The sequence below is a fragment of the Aspergillus aculeatinus genome (genome assembly GCF_003184765.1).
Source record: "Aspergillus aculeatinus CBS 121060 unplaced genomic scaffold BO66scaffold_23, whole genome shotgun sequence".
In the NCBI taxonomy this organism is placed as follows: Eukaryota; Fungi; Ascomycota; class Eurotiomycetes; order Eurotiales; family Aspergillaceae; genus Aspergillus; species Aspergillus aculeatinus.
The window spans coordinates 486071-499582 of record NW_020291492.1 but is presented as its reverse complement, the minus strand read 5'-3'; the positions used below and the strand labels follow the sequence as shown (position 1 = coordinate 499582).

Genomic DNA, 13512 nt, shown 5'->3' with positions numbered 1-13512 from the left:
TCTCAGCACTGGTACCAGTGCATTAATAGATATAGGTGACTGTCTGGTCTGACAGTACATGGTCTGATTACAGTTGAATATCTTACATAATGCATGTAATGATGGTCATCCTACGCGGCCAGATAGATGACTCGGAGGCGGACGGGAGGGGTAGAGGGTTGATTTGTCAGCCGACATGTTTCATCTTGTCGGGGTCATGGACTGGTCTCGGAGCATATTGAATCGCCTCAAACCCCCTGCGCTACAAGATTGAAGTGACAAAAGCGTGAGTGACTGATGATGTATAACGCCATAACGGACCACACGGAACACACGTCTCCTCAAAGGAAGAAAGCGACACCGGCATGCCAAAAATGCCGTGTCCTCAAGGTGAAATGTGTTCAATCCGGAGAGGGACAGCCTTGTACTAAGTGCGCGTCACCCCTTTATCTGGGTATCTATTTCATCAATCTCCGGCTGATCTCAGTAGATGTGCCAGATCAAACTCTCAATGTGTTTTTCCAGCGCCCAGACAGCGACCTCGAGTTTTACAACGAGCGAAACCGTAAGTCTCCCTGGAGATCACTCCAGTCAACAGGTCAGTTCGACTAATAGGGTTGGGGAACGAAGGCGTCTGGTCGATCTTGAGTCCAAACTCACCAATATCATCGGGCTGCTTTCGCGGTCGAAGGGTCCCGTGGCCGAAATGCCATCCCCGCTTGATGAGAATTCCGGACCGCCTGCCATGCCCGAATATCCCGATGACAGGCCGGGCCAAACAGTCGAGTGGATGAGCGAAGCCTTTCTTCCTGATTCTGCAATTGCTGCCGGCCCGAAGTCAAGCGAGGACCAGAATGCCCTAGAATCTCCGCGGGACGCACCCACTGCCATAGACACCGCGTGGATCACCAACACAGGACTCAACCCCGTCGTCCTCGAGCATCTTCTAGACAGATTCCGCGGCATGGCGGCCTATTTTCCATTCGTGCGGCTTCCATGCGTCTGTACCGCTGCATCAATGGCTGAAAGTCGCCCCTTCCTGTTGCTTGCCGCTGTTGGTGTCGCCTCGTCAGATTATTGTCATCTTCAACACGCTCTCATCGGACAGTTCAAGCAATCCCTGAGCGAGCGGGCTATCCTAGCTGGCGAGAAGAATCTAGACCTGCTGCAGGGATTACTTGTCCATCTTGCCTGGTAGGATGTTGGTCCCAGCAGTACCTTCTCTTCTTTTTCGTCCGTGAGGGGCATTAACAGGCTGACTCCCGTCAGGTTCCATTTCTCCTTCATCCCAGGAAGCCAGCAAGCCTACCAGTACCTGCAAATTGCAATCAGCATGGTCATCGATCTGCGACTCGATCAACAGACTGCCGACGTGGTTGAGCAACGGAATGAACTCACCGATGTCTATGCTCGGGATGCATGCCGTGCTTATCTGGGCTGCTATTACATGTCTAGCATGTAGGATGCCATGATCCACCGCGATAGACCATTATAGGCCTAGGCTTACTTTGGTAGAATAGCAATGTCCTCGGGAAAGCCTAACAATCTCCGCTTCCACAAGGACATGCTCCGATGCGCGAAGATGCTGCACCAGGAACCAGAACCGGAATTTGAGACTGACAACTTGCTATATCCGATCACACAGGTATTGCAGTTTAATGAGGACGTGTGCGACACTCATCGGTCAGAAGGAATCTATAGCCCTCGCTTGCACATCCATGCTGAACGATTCACAACGTGGCTAGAAGAATGGTGGTCGTCTCTCTCAACGGACGTTCGCAACAACTGTAGGAAGTTCTTAGGATCTTGTGGCTGCCAGTTTGGCTGACTTGGGATCTGCAGTGTTGCTGATTGACCGCTATTATGCCGTCAAGATTCGCATTGAAGAGATGGGCTTGGTATATTGCTACGGGCAGAGAAGACCCCCATCTCGAATGGCACAGAGAGAGTTGACCATCTTGGCTGCACATCCAATGGTCATCAGTCACTTGACTGATTGTGTGAGTTCTGCCAAAGACTATCTCGATATCTTTTGCGCCCTTCCGGCTGCGGCGCAATGTCGCTTGCCATTTACTACCTGGTATCAGGTTGTTCTGGCGGTCTTTGTGCTCTACAGGCTGTCCGTGGGACTGCCCGAAGTACCGCAGTGGAACGTTGACATCGCACGGCAAACCGTGGATCTACAAGAATGCACCGATCAACTTCTGTCTCATCTGCAGGGTTTCGCGCCTTTGTCGGACCGACAGATACCCACCACGAGTCTCTTTTCGAGGATGCCCGAGATCATGCAAAGTGTAAGAACTTCTTATGCGTTGGCGAAGGAGAATGGCGCACCAGTTCGGGATAGCCGCCATGCGCACCACGACCTCGCGTCTGTGAATCGCACAGCCTCCTCTACTCCAGGGCTGCACCGCTGTCCGGCCGTGCGGTATTCTAGCCGTTCCGTTGCCCCGGAGCTGGATCTACCTACACTGCAGAGCGCGATTGCTGCGGAAGTCCGGAGCATCGAAGATGAAAAGCTATGGGGCGATCTATTCCTGATGGATACACTCTCTAGCATGACAGGTTCATCCTCGATCGGATTGTGACAGGTGATCCATGCTCCAGACGTCCAGTCTGCACGGCTCCGGTTCAGCATCGCACCACCTCAGACCTCATCGGGAAAGACATGGGTGGAGATCTTGTTTCCAGTCGAGTCGTATCGCTGCGGTAGGATGTTGAAGAGTCCGTCGACATCGCGTGGTTCAAAATCCAGCGACAATGCCGCTTCAGTCAGCAGGTCCAGCCCATAAGTCTCTTTGATCCAGTGGGCGACCATGTCCATTCCCGCCACCGCTCCGCTCCCTGTCCAAATGTTGCCGTCCACAATCCACTTCTTCTCCTTGGTCCACTTGACCTTCGGGTATCGCTTCTTGATCCAGTTGTATTCGAGGTTGTTGACGGTGGCCCTGCGGCCGTCTAGAGCGCCGGTGGCGGCCACCACCGCGGCTCCGGTGCACGTCGTAAAGAGTAACTTTCCCGAGGCCGCATGGCGGCGAATGAGGGCCTGTAGCTTCGGTGGAAGCTGGGATTTGGCGGGGATATCCCCCCCGACGATGAGGATATCCAATTCGGGGACCTCGTCCACCGTCACCGTAGGCATGACGGTTATGGCGCTGGTCAGCAGGTGCACCGGCTCCATGGTCGCGCCGATATGGTGGAAGACAAACTCGGGCGCCTTGGCCAGAAGGTCTGGGTCGACCGGGGCGTAGTGATTGATGCCGTCCAGAAGCATCTTACTCGCCGAATTGAGCAGATCGCATGGGCCGATGACGTCGATCGTCTGGTAATCGAAGAGTGGGCAGCCGACGTGGATGGGGGCCATTATGAGAGGAGTGCTGTTGATCTAGTGTGGTCTTGAAGGATGAGTATCAAACGAGTACCTGATGAATATCAAATAGTCTGAAATCAAGCTATTACCCTCAAATAACAATAACAATCCCGTGGGCCATGTTTCCCCGTGCTTAAATACAGCCGCAACACTGCCAGGTTCCGATGCCGGCATCGCGGAGCGGGCGGTTCCAACCGTTCCGTCCGCCGCGGTTGGCCTTCTTGGCACACGGGCAACGGGGGAACTTGATCGACCATGCCCGCGAGTTACACGAGAAAACGGAGATCATTGTCTGAGGTCAAGAATCAATTTAATGCTATAACAAATAATGTATTGGTGATAATGATAAAAGTATGATATGAGGGTGTGGGCTGGTGCAGTCCAGCCCCCTGGTGCATCAGCGCCTCATCCTGTCTGCCCGAGATCCGCAGCCACTGCTGCTTTCAGCAAGAGCTCCAACTGCACCAATTTGGTCTCGGTGTTGAGATATTCCTCCAGGATGGTTTGCAAGTCCATCCGTTCGTCACTGCCCCCGATCGCCGGGCGCGGCCGCTTGCTGCCACGCCCAAAGTCGTGGTCCCAGTTGGGAATCTTGCGGTCTACTTCCGAATGCCACCAGGCCACGTGACAGGTAGAATTGAAGTCACTTTCATCAACAAACGTATCCATTCCCTCGTACGTAAAGAGGTCAAGCTTGACCCCCCTCAACTCTCCGGTCGGCTTCAGTTGCCGATACAGCTGGACTTGTCTGGTGTCAGGCCGCAGGATGTATCCGTACAGCTCGTCCAAGTCCGGGCGCCATTTCTGGAGGGTGGTGAAGGCACGTACAAGGGCGCGCTGACACTCGGCCTTCCAGTGATCCTCGGTCACCGAGCGGGGCTCGTCGGGGGTGGTCCGCCATTTCACTTCAGTCATGAATCCCCCATGGGTGAGCGCGCTCACCAGGGTATAGCAGTGTGCCTTCCAGGCATCCCCGTCGTCCGACCCCTGTGTTGCCTCAAGGGGCTCGACGCCACTCTCGGTGGCATCGACAGTGATGGGAAGAAGTCGAAATCTGCCCATGATGTTGGTCAAATAACTGTGCCACGTGTAGCTAATGTTGCTGGCTTTGTTTCTGGGACGTATTGTCGGGGGTGTGGTTCATTGAATGGGCTCCAGTTGGGGAACGGTATACATACTTATATCCCAGCAATCGTGAGGACCTTGGTTCACTCACTCTGGAACAAGTGAATGCGTTCATTATAGCCTACGGCAACCATTGGTCTGGCGGAGAGCAAGAACTGGAGATTTTACTTACGTTGTGTTGTCGTACCCTTGTCATCCGTCGCCGTGGGAAATTGTTCAAAGAGAATGCTTATCCAATCTCCTCGTGGGGCTATGCTAGTGAATTATGAACAAAGGTCCGAACAAGGGCTTTGTCTTTGCTATCTTTGCCACGACTGGTTGCCCCTTGCGATCAACTATACATATACCCCTGGGTGTAGCCGGTGAAAGCTAGTAGTAGCATCTCCACACATCGATCCAAACACAACCACTACACGAAAGATGGCAACGAATACTCAAGAAAGCGCACTTTATATCCTGCCAGAGGAATCTGCGCCAAATGCCCTACCTAGTAGCTATACTGTGGATCATGATGGCTGGTGCACGATTACGAGCAATGCGGAAGGTAAGAAGGCAGGGTTTGGTTTTGATTATCGTGTTGATGGCGATATCTCGAAATGCATGATGGCACTCGATGACGGACCATGTGGCCGGACTTTTTCCCGTCTGGGTGATCTGAACATTCACCAGCACGGACATCTGAATGCAATCATGGGCAACCTGAAAGCGGAAGATAAACAGACAAGACCCAATGGGCTTCCTCTGAGCTATCGTTTGGATGATCATGGTTGGAGATGCATGATCGAGGTCCATGGCGGACCATGTGGCCGAGTATATTCAGGGCTGTATCATTTGGAACAACACCATCGCCGAGAACATGAATATGAATGTTACTTCTGCCCCAACTGCCACAAGATGCTCTCTAGTCCGGGCGCCGTCAGACGGCATATGAAAAATGCCTGCCGCTCGACACCGCGTGACTTGATGCATTCGCAGACGCAAAAGACACATAAAGCATGAGATCAGAGGAAACAAGGTTTGTGAATATGGTATCACCTTGCCTAGAAAGCTAATTACACGGCCAGGGCTCTCAAGCAGTCGAAAAGTGCTCCCTTAACGCGCTGAGTGAAGGAGTAAAGAAATACTCACCGCCCCTTTGGTCCACCCAGGGGCTAATACCCAGATTCAATTTCACCGTCTTGTCGGGGTTTTCTCCATCATACAGACTGATGTGGCCCTCGGGATGATCCTTGCGAAGCCTCTGGTTGACAAAGGGGTCCATGCCCGGCCCATCGGGGAAGGTCTTGGTCTTGTACTCGGGGAAGGAGGCGTTGCTCGCCCAGCCTGGCTCGTGTCAGTATTCCGTAGTTCCATCGTAGCCCTAATGTCAACCAACGTACGAGTCATAAGGAAATTGAATCCATCCCGGATCAGGCTCTGATAGCAGGTAAAGTAAATGCCCCGGTGCTCGATGGTCTTTCGCAGCCGCTTCTCCTCTTCGGTCAGTTCCGGACCAAAGGTAATGCCTCGTCGAAGAATGACGCTGGCATCCTCTTCCTGTCCCTCGGCCTCTTCTTCATCGCTGTCGGGCTCGGGCAGTGCGGTCTCGTCCCCGTCTTCTTCGGTCCCCACGTCGCGTTTCTTATCGGATCGAGGGCGCATCTTGCGGATGTGCGCTGCGAATGGACAGCTCTTGATGCTCTTTTTAGGTCGGAAGTCGAACGTGTTGTTGAAGGCCAACTCGGGCTTATCCTCGTCGTAAGCGTGCACCACGGGAGCGCCTATGCTTGATCAGCCTGCGTTCGTCAAGAGAATAGGAATCGAGATTCGCCGGGTTCGTACCACTCTTCCAGCGACCCATCAAGTGAGCTCCCAGCTTGGCCGGACCATTCGGCCCTGCGTAGTTGGTGCCCGGAATCTGAGACGCTTTCTCCTCGAGGAACTTCTCAAACTCGGGGACCTTCTGGTCTAACTGCCGGAAGACCAGAAAACTGCCCTCCTTGGCCCAGGCCGGGCCTCGCTTCTTGTTGGGATCTCCCTCAAACCCGAGGAAGATGTATCCCGGAGGACAGGCATGAGGCTCCCCCGGGGCAGGGGCCGGGTCCAGCCCTCGGATCTTAGGCTGCGAGATGTGGTCTTCGTAGCCAAAGCTGCGAATAGGAGGTAAGTTAGTCTCCGATGGTCATGTAATTGAGGTTTCTCCGGAGCACACGTACTGTTCCTTGCCCCGGTTTGCCCCCGGTCGGGTTTGACCATCGCGTCGGAAGGCGATCTTCATACTGTTCTCATTTGCATCACCCACGTAGAAGGCATCCTCGACGTCCACGATCTTCCGGCGCAGAGCCTTGGCACTGTGCGCCGCCACAATGAAGACGCCATCGACGCGCCAGTCCCACCGTTGCAGAAGGTCTTCCTTGGCCAGATTAGCCTCCGGGGCTCGGAAGTCAGGATGCAGCGCGGGGGGGCTATCGGCGCCCTCGTAGACCAGGTCATCGAACATGCCCTTTTCGAAAAGACCCTCATTGATCCGGTCCCGGCAATACTCGTCGGGGTCTTCCTGTTGGACCTTGACAAACTCGACCTCCACCTCGGGCCTTTCGACCTAGAACACGAAAACCGGGCGTTAGAGTCCGGAAGGAAAGAACAGGGAGCGACGGGGGGCGTAGAGGCCATCACCAACCTTCAGCAGACCCAGATGGGTGAAGGCCACATTCACCGCGGTGAAGGGCACCCGATAGGGCTCGGGAACATCGCGTCGGGCTTGCGCGGATGCCTCTTCGAACTCTCCCACTCCACGAAGGTGGTCCGCGCATTGCGTGCCGGTGGTGATTTCATTGTTGTCCAGCAGGGTCCGCAGGTGTTTGCGGAACTTGCCCTTGTCGGTGATTTTGAAAAACAAGTAGGATTCAAAGTGCTTGGGCAGCCGGGGCCAGATGCTCCCCTGGATGTTGTCAGTGTTGACCTTCTCTGGGGCACGCATCTTGATGATGGTCTGTCTCTGGGTAGTTGGGAAGAGGAGCAGACCCGCCCAGAAGAACCTTTTATGTCCGCCGCTCTAGCTGACAAGAGACCACAGCCCTTGACTCTTGGTTACGTCGATCGCAGCAGAGCTGATGGCGCACATCCGGTGGCTCTGATGGTGACCTCTCATGACCCCTCCATTGGCAATGCAGTCATCGTCATACCCCTCAGCTGAAAAAAAAGATGCGCCATAATCAAGTGAACGATGATTTGTAGATGGCAGGGTGTTCTGCAGCCCCGAGCCCCACAGGCAAAACTGATCTATCGAAGTGGTAGATGTCGATCCCTCCACTTTGCTGCGGTGACGAACTGTCGATCGCGTCGCTTGGACGCCGACTGCGTCATTTGTTGAGCGGAGCTGAACTGTGGGGCAGGTTGAGGGTGAGATCGTCTGCTGCTGCATGCGATGATGCTGGTTGGGAAATGTGTCAACTCGATGGACGGTTCTTGCCTTGCCTACTACCCCCAATGCACTACCAACCGGGTACTATACGAAGACTACTTACTGTACGTACCTGTATACATACTCAAGTACATATAGTACAGTACATTCTCAACCATGGCCCGGCCTGATGGACCGAACCGCCCGCTCGGGCAGGCTTGGCAAGATCCACTTCCTCAGCCAAGGCAGATCCAGGCAGGTTTGCCGAATGCCTGCCGAATGCCTGCAACTACACCTTCCGGGGCATTTCTCAGCACAGCTGGAACACCATCTCGATCCGGCTATCGACTTGGCGCTCACAACCGGAAATCATCTCCAACCAGCGTCACATCACAGTCGATCTCTGCCTCGACCTGCCTCGACTGCCTCGAAATGGCCTCGGTGGCGAGCTGAACCCCCACTGGCACCGCTAGAACCACTGACAAGTACAGCCACTGACCGCATTCCCGCCATTCTGGCTAAATCGACAAGTGGTTCTCGACCGAGTATATATTTATAACATGGTCTTCTCCTCTGCAGTTCCTCCCAGTCCACCACATCATTCATTCCGTCTGTTTGAGTCAACATGAAGTTCCGGTTGGTGGCGGGCCTCCTGCTGGGAGCAGTCGCCGTCGAGGCCTTCATGCCCCCTGAATATGCCTATGAGTCCTCCCAGGCGGACGAGATTGAAATTGCCAAGCAGTCCACGGGAATCGTCAAGTATCAATCGCCGCCGGCGGACTCATACCTCATCCCCAAGACCAATTCCGATGATGCCTCCCAGAACTGGGAGGTAGAGTGTTCCAGCCAGAACAAGGCCCACAACTGCGAGTATGCCATCGACGACCGCACCGACCGCTACTGGAGCAGCAGTCCCGACGAGCAAGAGCCCTCCTGGATCCGCATTGACCTGCGGAAGGAGCATTATGTCTCGGGCGTGACCATGCTGCCTCGCCTGGAAGCCGAAGAGGGCCAGATTGGCGAGCACCGCATCCTGCTGTCGCCCGATGGGAACAACTGGACCGAGGTCGCCTACGGCACCTGGGGGTCTAACAAGAGCCCCAAGATGTCCGCCTTTATCCCGACCCCCGCTCGCTTTGTCAAACTGGTGGCGGAGACCGAGTCGCACCCCCGCAGTCAGACGAGAAACGGACAGATCTCCATCTCCAACATGGCCGTCTACGCCTACATCGAGGGCACTTTCCCCGAGGCCGACCCCAGCACGGGTGGTGTCTGGGGCCCCACGCTGGATCTTCCCATTGTCCCCGTCTCGTCCGCCGTCGAGCAGCATGGGAATATCATCATGTGGTCAGCCTGGGCCGACGATCAGTTCTTCGCCTCCCCCGGGGGCAAGACGCTGACCACCACCATGAACCGCAGCGGCATCATCACGCAGAGTGAAGTCTTCGAGACCAAGCACGATATGTTCTGCCCCGGCACCTCGATGGACCTCGACGGCAACATCGTGGTCAGCGGAGGCGCCGACTCGGGTCGCACCAGCGTGTACAATGGCACCGCCTGGAACAAGGGCCCTGCCATGCAGACCCCCCGTGGCTACCAGTCGTCCACCACCCTGTCCGACGGTCGCATCTTCGTTATCGGAGGGTCCTGGAGTGGCGGCGACAAGATCGAGAAGAACGGCGAGGTCTACTACCCCGGACCCAACGCGCACTGGGAGACGCGCAGCAACGCCAAGGTCGAGCCCATGATGACCGATGATCGTCTGGGAGCCTGGCGTGCCGACAACCACGGCTGGCTGTTTGGCTGGAAGAAGGCTAGCGTTTTCCAAGCGGGGCCCAGCAAGATGATGCACTGGTACAACGTGGACGACACGGATCGCAAGGGCCGCGTCCGGGGCTCGTGGGAAGAGGCCGGTGAGCGTGGCCAGGACCACGACTCCATGTCGGGCAGCGCCGTCATGTACGATGCGACGCGAGGAAAGATCCTGACCTTCGGCGGTCAACGTCACTATGACGGCTCCAACGGCTCCAAGAACGCCCACCTCATCACCCTGGGCGATGCCTACAAGGACCCGGAGGTGGTGGTCGCGGGCAAGGGTCCCAGGGGAGACGGCGAAGGGGGCATGCACTACAAACGTGTCTTCCACACCTCGGTGGTCTTGCCCGATGGCACCGTCTTCATTGCCGGAGGGCAGAGCTGGGGCAAGCCCTTCCACGAGGGCGACATCAACTTCACCCCGGAGCTCTACGACCCTGCCACCGACACCTTCCACGAGTTGACCCGCAACAACATCAAGCGCGTCTATCACAGTATCTCCATGCTGCTGCCCGACGCGACGGTTCTGAACGGCGGCGGTGGGCTGTGTGGTAACTGCACGGCCAACCACTACGACGCCGAGATCTACTCGCCTCCCTACCTGTTCGACGAGAACGGCAACCCAGCTCGTCGGCCGCAGATCACCAGCATCTCCGACGGACACCGCGTCACCGTCGGCGAACAGATCCGATTCAAGACCGACGACTTCATCGAGACCGCCTCCCTGGTTCGTGTCGGAACCACCACCCACACGGTCAACACCGACCAGCGTCGCATTCCTCTCGACACCCTCAAGCGCGTGGGTCATCTGCAATACAGCGCTCGTCTTCCCGAGGATCCTGGTGTCATCCTGCCGGGATGGTACATGCTGTTTGCCATGGATGCCAAGGGCACTCCCAGCGTGGCCAAGATGGTCAAGGTTGAGCTGCCCTCGCCTCCCGAGTACGTGTCCAACTTGGAGGATTCGGAGGCGGAGGAAACGCACGTCAGCCACGGTCATGTCGGAGTGACGGCGGACTGCGCCGAGGATGACGAGGTGATGGGTGTCATCGCCATCATGTTTGCTTCCGCTAGCAAGTTCTGGAAGAACTGGAAGGTTGCGCTCGTCTCGCAGGCTTAGCTAGCAAATTTTCATGGTTTCTTCGGTTAGCAAGGTTGTGTTGTGTAATGAAAGCTTCATTTTGTTCTATATTAGCCTTTTATGTAGATTCGCATGGGGGCATCTCTAACGGGCCACCGTGAGAACGACGGAAATGCGGGTCACATGGACGCCATCTACGGAGGCATCAGTGATTGACTCGGAAGAGCAGCATATGCTCCAGCCGATGGTGCATTCGGAGGGTGCGCTCACTGAAGAACCGCCGCCTACAAACGACTCCCCCAGTTTCATACATGCAAATCCACACTCCAGTAGTCTCCTGATGATAGCAATAGTCGTGAAGATGCGCCGGACCGTGGTGGACGGCTTCGAGGGGATCACTGGGATGACTGCCGATTTTCCACCCCGAGCCACAAGCCGGACATCCGAAGGCGAGGGACTGCTCTGCCATCAACCGACCAATGCACTGGGTATGCCAGGTGCGTTGGCAGCTCCTTTGCCAGCACTGCCAGAATCGTGCCCGCGGATTGGGGTGGTGGTGAGCCCGACATAGTCCGCAGGTGACCAAGGGGTACGCTTCATCCTCTAGCGACACCATCACCACCGGCTTCTCCCGCTCTCTGCGTTGTTCGGGAGAAAGAGAAGTCAGATGGAGAAGCCTAGGATGAACAGTGAAAGACATCTTTGTGGATGTAAGGGAGATGGGAGAACAATGCCTTGTTTGTCTTGGAACAAAGCAGTGGATTTATATCTTTCACGCGACCGGGGATTCGCGGGCTACAAACAAAGAGGGAGGCCATTGTTCGACCACACTGCGTCTGGCAGAGCCCTAGCATGGACTGGAGGACTCCCCTTGTCTTTCTGTCAGGGAAGCAGGTCGTGTGCTGGGTGAATCCATCGATTGACGCACGATTCTTAGTCCATCCCGGCTCTTTGACAGTTCTTTCAGGACGTTTCTTTAAGACCCTATTTGTAAAAGCTTTCAACGGATTAAACACAAGGCAATCCTTAGAGCTCTATAGAGTCAACGACAGAGGTCCCAGAGGTCCCATAGATGGGTATATAATCCTGTCGAATACCCCGTCTGAATCAACTATCTTCACACTCTCAGCTCTCAATCCACCTTCACAACAGCGCCCTCAAACACAGAACCAACACGTTCAGCGACACCACCACCATCATGTCTTCTCAACCTGGCTTCCATATCAACCGGCTTCATCGCTCCAGGGATTCAAAACCTGATTTTGATCAGACAGAATGGGGCGTGGCTGACTGTCGTGGCGGCAAGTATCACGCAGATTGTCGAATCATTCTGCTCGTTCTCAACCCTCGGACAGTTGGCGACAACTGGAAGCTCATCGGCGAGCGTCTCGCCAGCCTTGCGATAAAGCGGAAGCGCCAGAAATGCAAAGCCGACAAGTGCTATACTGGACCATATGGGGTAGTTGTCGAGTGTGAAGACCAAGACTCCCAGTTCTACATCGAGACCTCGGACTCAGCCGAGGCCGATGCGCCTACCTTGACTCGGTGGATCTGTGACGATCCTCCTACGAAACCTAGCCCTTTGCCAGAGTTCTACTACCCTTTCATTCGCAGGATGTACTCGGATAACCAGGGTAACCCTCCAGAACATGAGTTGGTGAGACGGGCCGGGATGCAGATCTTCGATATTTACTGCTTCGAGCTTACCCACAAGCCCTTCTTAGGATTCGAGGTCTTCTACAAGGATCACTGTGGAGTCGAGAGCCTTATAGGAGAATCTGGTACCCCTTAATTAGAATATCCACTACCTTATTTCAATGATACTGAACCTCTGATGCATGTTCTTATCTTTAAAATCCACATGTCCAGATCACATTTATTACACTCTGGACTCTGCTACTTTGTGTGTACAGTGCAACCCTATTGTGCCTGCACCTTTCATTCATTCAACTTGCTCCTTTCTGTTACCCTTTGCTGCATAATCAATGAAGGAAGTTGGCTGGAATCCGAGACTGACTTTGTGAATGGCCATGTTCTTTGAGTATCTCATGTACCTGCCTTTATGAGATAGCCTGAAAGCCAATCTGCCGCAAAGAAAAGGTAATTGTATCATGGACTATCTACGTGCATTCTACATGTATTCTCATTTTTCAAGACCACCACCATAAGCCTCCACTGCTGGGTATAAGTACTACAACCATCTTTGTGCTGGACACATTTAGCTTCAAGCCATCAAGCCATCTCTACAACATCATCCTAGAGTACAGTCTAGAATCAACCCTCATCAAAACACCACAGCCATAATGGGTAAACTCACAAACCAGGCCTTGACCCAATCTAAAGATATACCATACGGGGTGCCCTATTTCGATCCAATGCAATGCGGGGCGGTCCAATACACCTTCGGTCGGATTATCGTCGTCCGCCTAAACCCCAGGCGTGTGGGCAAGACTGGGAGATGACCAGCCAGAAGATCACCTCTGCTGCTTGGCAAAAGAAGCGCGAACGAGTTATCATCGACGCAAATCGCACTGGCCGGCCGAGGTCATCTGCGGAGGCTACTTATCTGGGGCCTTATGGAGCGATGGTCCGGTGTGATAACTAGCTCGGCTTCTATTTCGGGGCCCAGGCGACTTGACTCTGACTCCTTTCCCTTTGAAAGGCACTGATGGCTCGGGCTTTCACCGGTTCCCCAATTGTGGCCCTTACGAGCATAAAACGTCCTTCTCCGGAAGATGCATGCCACCGATGCTACCGATA

General features: G+C 54.8%; 7 protein-coding genes across 7 annotated transcripts; 3 read left to right on the top strand and 4 right to left on the bottom strand.

The window, feature by feature from the left end:
* Positions 1 to 279: 279 nt before the first annotated feature.
* On the top strand, positions 280 to 2567 carry BO66DRAFT_322560 (fungal specific transcription factor domain-containing protein; the record flags this gene model as incomplete). The annotated part of the gene is made up of 6 exons (XM_025643770.1): positions 280 to 403; positions 470 to 548; positions 595 to 1173; positions 1249 to 1437; positions 1495 to 1662; positions 1799 to 2567. 6 exons carry the CDS (start codon positions 280 to 282, stop codon positions 2565 to 2567), a joined length of 1908 nt encoding a protein of 635 aa, XP_025504248.1.
* Positions 2568 to 2597: 30 nt separating this feature from the next.
* On the bottom strand, positions 2598 to 3399 carry BO66DRAFT_87439 (putative thij/pfpi). Its single transcript, XM_025653669.1, has one exon. It carries the CDS (start codon positions 3341 to 3343, stop codon positions 2627 to 2629), a length of 717 nt encoding a protein of 238 aa, XP_025504247.1. The 5' UTR covers positions 3344 to 3399; the 3' UTR covers positions 2598 to 2626.
* Positions 3400 to 3754: 355 nt separating this feature from the next.
* On the bottom strand, positions 3755 to 4411 carry BO66DRAFT_401446 (uncharacterized protein; the record flags this gene model as incomplete). Its single annotated transcript, XM_025648764.1, has 1 exon — positions 3755 to 4411. The coding sequence occupies one exon, from the start codon at positions 4409 to 4411 to the stop codon at positions 3755 to 3757; it is 657 nt and encodes a 218-aa protein (XP_025504246.1).
* A 1132-nt stretch (positions 4412 to 5543) lies between these two features.
* Positions 5544 to 7439, bottom strand: BO66DRAFT_349657 (Dyp-type peroxidase; the record flags this gene model as incomplete). Its single annotated transcript, XM_025644691.1, has 5 exons — positions 7134 to 7439; positions 6670 to 7055; positions 6296 to 6603; positions 5854 to 6234; positions 5544 to 5797 (listed from the first exon to the last, which is right to left on the bottom strand). The coding sequence occupies exons 1-5, from the start codon at positions 7431 to 7433 to the stop codon at positions 5544 to 5546; spliced, it is 1629 nt and encodes a 542-aa protein (XP_025504245.1). The 5' UTR covers positions 7434 to 7439.
* Positions 7440 to 8456: 1017 nt separating this feature from the next.
* Positions 8457 to 10822, top strand: BO66DRAFT_349653 (putative galactose oxidase). Its single transcript, XM_025644690.1, has one exon. It carries the CDS (start codon positions 8482 to 8484, stop codon positions 10789 to 10791), a length of 2310 nt encoding a protein of 769 aa, XP_025504244.1. The 5' UTR covers positions 8457 to 8481; the 3' UTR covers positions 10792 to 10822.
* Positions 10823 to 10896: 74 nt separating this feature from the next.
* On the bottom strand, positions 10897 to 11452 carry BO66DRAFT_438420 (uncharacterized protein; the record flags this gene model as incomplete). The annotated part of the gene is made up of 2 exons (XM_025651061.1): positions 10897 to 10946; positions 11023 to 11452. The coding sequence occupies 2 exons, from the start codon at positions 11450 to 11452 to the stop codon at positions 10897 to 10899; spliced, it is 480 nt and encodes a 159-aa protein (XP_025504243.1).
* A 498-nt stretch (positions 11453 to 11950) lies between these two features.
* BO66DRAFT_438419 (uncharacterized protein) lies at positions 11951 to 12544 on the top strand (the record flags this gene model as incomplete). The annotated part of the gene is made up of 1 exon (XM_025651060.1): positions 11951 to 12544. One exon carries the CDS (start codon positions 11951 to 11953, stop codon positions 12542 to 12544), a length of 594 nt encoding a protein of 197 aa, XP_025504242.1.
* Between the last annotated feature and the right edge of the window lie 968 nt (positions 12545 to 13512).

Excerpts from the sequence above, each read along its gene's own strand:
- BO66DRAFT_349653 (XM_025644690.1), top strand. The coding sequence starts at position 8,482 with ATGAAGTTCCGGTTGGTGGCGGGCCTCCTGCTGGGAGCAGTCGCCGTC.
- BO66DRAFT_87439 (XM_025653669.1), bottom strand. The coding sequence starts at position 3,343 with ATGGCCCCCATCCACGTCGGCTGCCCACTCTTCGATTACCAGACGATC.